Source organism: Saccopteryx leptura, chromosome 6 (genome assembly GCF_036850995.1).
Source record: "Saccopteryx leptura isolate mSacLep1 chromosome 6, mSacLep1_pri_phased_curated, whole genome shotgun sequence".
NCBI lineage: Eukaryota > Metazoa > Chordata > Mammalia > Chiroptera > Emballonuridae > Saccopteryx > Saccopteryx leptura.
In genome coordinates, this window is record NC_089508.1 from 192,600,501 (window position 1) to 192,604,913 (window position 4,413).

The window sequence follows — 4,413 nt, forward strand, 5'->3', positions numbered from 1 at the left end:
AGACAGGGAGGCCGGGGGGCAGGCCTGTCCACGCGGGGCCGGACTAAGCGCTGCCTGGCAGGGCTACGGTCCACCGCGCGCACCCCCGACCCCCGGGGAACAGCACCCTGGGGCGGCCAACAGCCAAACTCTCGGCCTCCTCCTCTTCCTCAATCTCGCTCTCGCTCTCTCCCAGTACATCTCTTTTTTTTTTTTTTTCAAAAGGAGGGGAGAGGGGGTGAAAAAATGCTGCACTGTGCGGCGAGGCCGGTGAGTGAGCGGCGCGGGGCCAATCAGCGCCCGCCGTTCCGAAAGTTGCCTTTTATGGCTCGAGCGGCCACCGCGCCGCCCTATAAAACCCGGCGGCGCGACGCGCAGCCACTGCCGGGACCGCGTCCATCCGCCAGCACAGGCCTCTCTCCTTCGCCGCTCCTCCGCCTTCGCCGGTCTACACCGCTTCCAGGTAAGGCTCTGCGCCGGCCGGGCCCGCTGGTCGGCGCCTGGCTCTCGCCTCCCCGCACCGAGCAGGCGGCGCCCCCCGCCCCTGCTCCGGGGACGGTGCTTGGGTGTCGGGATTGGGCTTTTTTTTATGCCCTTGTTTCTCGGGCCCGGGCAGCGCTGCACCCGAAGCGTACTCCTAGGGTGTAGCCGACGATTTAGGGCGGTCCCGGGCCTTCGTCCGAGGGGATAGTTAAAGCCGCGGGGAGGCCGAGTGGCCGGGTGGGTGCGGTGGGGCCGCACCGGCCGGGTGGGGGCTGGGGACAAGACTGCGCGTGCGCGCTAGGGCCGGGCGGCACGGCCGGGACGAGGGCGGGCCGGCCGGCCGGCCGGAAGGGGTGGGGTTGCCGCGGAGTGTAAGCGCCTGCGCACACTTATCCGTGCCGTTGGCCCCTGTGGGTGTGGCCTGCGCGCCGGCCGGCTCTTTTTCGAACGGGGCTGGGGCGGAGCCGAGAGGCCTGGCTTCCTGCCGCGCGCCGCGGGGCCGCCTCTCACTAGCGTTTGCCTTTTATGGTAATAATGCGGCCGGCTGGGCTTCCTTTGTCCCCAATCCGGGCGCGCGCTGGCGCCCCCTGGCGACTCGCAGGCGCTGCGCGCCGGAAGTGGGCAGGGCGGGGGCGGCCCCACCCGACCCAGGCTTATGGCGCCCGCTCTCTCCGCAGCTCGCCATGGATGACGATATTGCTGCACTTGTGGTCGACAACGGCTCCGGCATGTGCAAGGCCGGCTTCGCGGGGGATGATGCCCCCAGGGCCGTCTTCCCTTCCATCGTGGGGCGCCCCCGACACCAGGTAGGGCGCCAGCCTCGGGTCTGAGTTGGCGGGTGGTGCCTGCTCTCGGAAGCAGGCGGAGGATAAGGTCCAGCTCTCCCACAAGGGAGGTCTTTGGCCGGGTTTCTGGTTGGGGGTCGGTGGAACTGTCTTCCCACACTGAGGGCGCTTTGCCGCTCCTTCTGCAGGGCGTGATGGTGGGCATGGGCCAGAAGGACTCCTACGTGGGCGACGAGGCCCAGAGCAAGAGAGGCATCCTGACCCTCAAGTACCCCATCGAGCACGGCATCGTCACTAACTGGGACGACATGGAGAAGATCTGGCATCACACTTTTTACAATGAGCTGCGTGTGGCCCCTGAGGAGCACCCCGTCCTGCTCACGGAGGCTCCCCTGAACCCCAAGGCCAACCGAGAGAAAATGACCCAGGTCAGTAAACCTGTTGGACTTTTCCTGGGCGGCCACCCTGTCCTTTTCTTTCTGGCCCTTCTGTGCCACACCCTTTCTCACTTGTTCTTTCTTCTGCCGTTCTCCTAGGACTTTCTTCTCTGACCTGAGTCTTCTTTGGAACTGCAGGTTCTATTTGCTTTTTCCCTAGATGGAATCTTTTCCTCGTGTTTGCTTTTTTGACTAGGCGTTTAAAGTATACAGTTCTGTGGGTGTAGGTACTAACACTGGCTTGTGTGACTAAGCCAATGAGGCTGGTATAAAGTGGCCTTGGAGTGTGTATTCAGTAGGTGCACAGTAGGTCTGGAGTGAACCCCCATTCTGGGTTCCTCAGCACTCTTAGCCGTGTTCCTTGCACTCTTGCATGTCCCCAGTCCGGCTTGACTGCCTGCCCCTGGTGGCTTCCAGAGTGTGACGTGGCCCGTTTCTCCTTGCAGATCATGTTTGAGACCTTCAACACCCCAGCCATGTACGTGGCCATCCAGGCTGTGCTGTCCCTGTACGCCTCTGGCCGTACTACTGGCATTGTGATGGACTCCGGCGATGGAGTCACCCACACTGTGCCCATCTATGAGGGGTACGCCCTCCCCCACGCCATCCTGCGTCTGGACCTGGCTGGCCGGGACCTGACGGACTACCTCATGAAGATTCTCACAGAGCGTGGCTACAGCTTCACCACCACGGCCGAGCGGGAGATCGTGCGTGACATCAAGGAGAAGCTGTGCTACGTCGCCCTGGACTTCGAGCAGGAGATGGCTACTGCTGCGTCGTCCTCCTCGCTGGAGAAGAGCTACGAGCTACCCGATGGGCAGGTCATCACCATTGGCAACGAGCGGTTCCGCTGCCCCGAGGCCCTCTTCCAGCCTTCCTTCCTGGGTGAGTAGGGCCCCCTCCTTGCTCCACACAAGGGCCACTCTTGTGGCCACGCTAGAAGAAGCTTAAGTTTGGTCTTCATTCCTTTTCAGGCATGGAATCCTGTGGCATCCACGAAACTACCTTCAATTCTATCATGAAGTGTGATGTCGACATCCGTAAGGACCTCTATGCCAACACAGTGCTGTCTGGTGGCACCACCATGTACCCAGGAATCGCTGACCGAATGCAGAAGGAGATCACTGCCCTGGCTCCCAGCACGATGAAGATCAAGGTGAGTTTGCTGAGCACGGGCCTGGTCACATGGGGAGTCACAGTCCTGGCCCTGGTGGGACAAGCCACTGGGGGTCCTTGTGCTAACTCTCCCATTCTCTCCCCAGATCATTGCGCCCCCTGAGCGCAAGTACTCCGTGTGGATCGGCGGCTCCATCCTGGCCTCGCTGTCCACCTTCCAGCAGATGTGGATCAGCAAGCAGGAATATGACGAGTCCGGCCCCTCCATCGTCCACCGCAAATGCTTCTAGGCGGACTGTTACTTAGTTGGTTACACCCTTTCTTGACAAAAACCTAACTTGCGCAGAAAACGAGATGAGATTGGCATGGCTTTATTTGTTTTTTTGGTTTTTTTCTTTTTTTGGCGCTTGACTCAGGATTTAAAAACTGGAACGGTGAAGGTGACAGCAGTCTGTTGGAGCGAGCATCCCCAAAGTTCTACAATGTGGCCGAGGACTTTGATTGTACATTTTTTTTAATAGTCATTCCAAATACCGTGAGATGCATTGTTACAGGAAGTCCCTTGCCTGCCCAAAAGCCGCCCACTTCTCCCTGAGAAGGGCCAGTCCTCGCCCGAGTCCACACGGGGAGGGTGATAGTATTGCTTTTGTGTAAATTATGTAATCCAAATTTTTTAATCTTCGCCTTAATACTTGTTCTTTTTTTTTTTTATTTTGGTCAGCCATTATGGCTCTTTTTTGTCCCCAACATGAGATGTATGAAGGCTTTTGGTCCCCCTGGGAGTGGGTTGAGGTGTGGAGGCAGCCAGGGCTTACCTGTACACTGACTTGAGACCAGTTCAATAAAGTGCACAACACCTTAAAGAAACCTGGCTTTGTGTGGATGAGCTTTGGGCAACGGTGCAGCTGGCAAGCAGGTTGGGAGCCAGACCATCCCTACCTGCAGGGGAGGGCGGAGGTGCTCTAAACCTGACACCGGAGTCTTAGGGTGGGGACTCTTAGGAGTGAAGGATTCTGGCTTCTGGCCTAATGAAAGGAATTCTCTGGCCTGGCTCTCTTACACCTGTCCTGAGTACCTCCTAATTTCTTGATAGATTCTGAAGTACACACACATGGCTTCCAAGAGTTCGTCCATTCCAGGAATCTCACACCTTGGGATCCTGGAGAGAGGGGGTAGTGTTGGGGGGGGGGGCTCCTTCCACCTGTGAGTGGGGGTTCTCAGGATTTCTACCTGAGCTTGGTGTCTTTGGAAAGGGGAGCCATGGCAGCTCTTAGATTATACACATTCCAGGGGCCTGGACCTCTGAGCCTGAGAACAGGGTCACAACCCTTGACCGCCAGCTCTTCTGGCATGCTCCCTGCACAGCCAAGGAATGGACTTCCCAGTAGTGTGCAGGGCAGTGGTGCCCTGTGCCAGGGCTGAGGGTGAGGGTGGCAGGTGGCAGAGATGGTTCTAGTTGGATCTGAGGGTGGTAGGATTCTGCCTTGTAGCTGGAGGGTGGATGCCTTCCTAGATTAGCCAGTTCTGTCCTGGTCTAGTTTCAAGATCCTGCAGGGGAAACAGCCAGGCTCCTGGCGGGGGTCAGCACCTGACTGCCAGGCTCCAAGTCACCT

At 58.9% G+C, this 4,413-nt stretch overlaps 1 protein-coding gene across 1 annotated transcript; it reads left to right on the forward strand.

The window, feature by feature from the left end:
- The first annotated feature begins 298 nt into the window (after positions 1 to 298).
- On the forward strand, positions 299 to 3,667 carry ACTB (actin beta). Its single transcript, XM_066388328.1, has 6 exons — positions 299 to 442; positions 1,140 to 1,268; positions 1,436 to 1,675; positions 2,131 to 2,569; positions 2,659 to 2,840; positions 2,947 to 3,667. The coding sequence occupies exons 2-6, from the start codon at positions 1,146 to 1,148 to the stop codon at positions 3,088 to 3,090; spliced, it is 1,128 nt and encodes a 375-aa protein (XP_066244425.1). The 5' UTR covers positions 299 to 442; positions 1,140 to 1,145; the 3' UTR covers positions 3,091 to 3,667.
- The last annotated feature ends 746 nt before the right edge of the window (positions 3,668 to 4,413 follow it).

Excerpts from the sequence above, each read along its gene's own strand:
- ACTB (XM_066388328.1), top strand. The coding sequence starts at position 1,146 with ATGGATGACGATATTGCTGCACTTGTGGTCGACAACGGCTCCGGCATG. Across the intron at positions 1,676-2,130 it reads ACCGAGAGAAAATGACCCAG|ATCATGTTTGAGACCTTCAA; the intron begins GTCAGTAAACCT and ends TTCTCCTTGCAG. Across the intron at positions 2,841-2,946 it reads CCAGCACGATGAAGATCAAG|ATCATTGCGCCCCCTGAGCG; the intron begins GTGAGTTTGCTG and ends TTCTCTCCCCAG.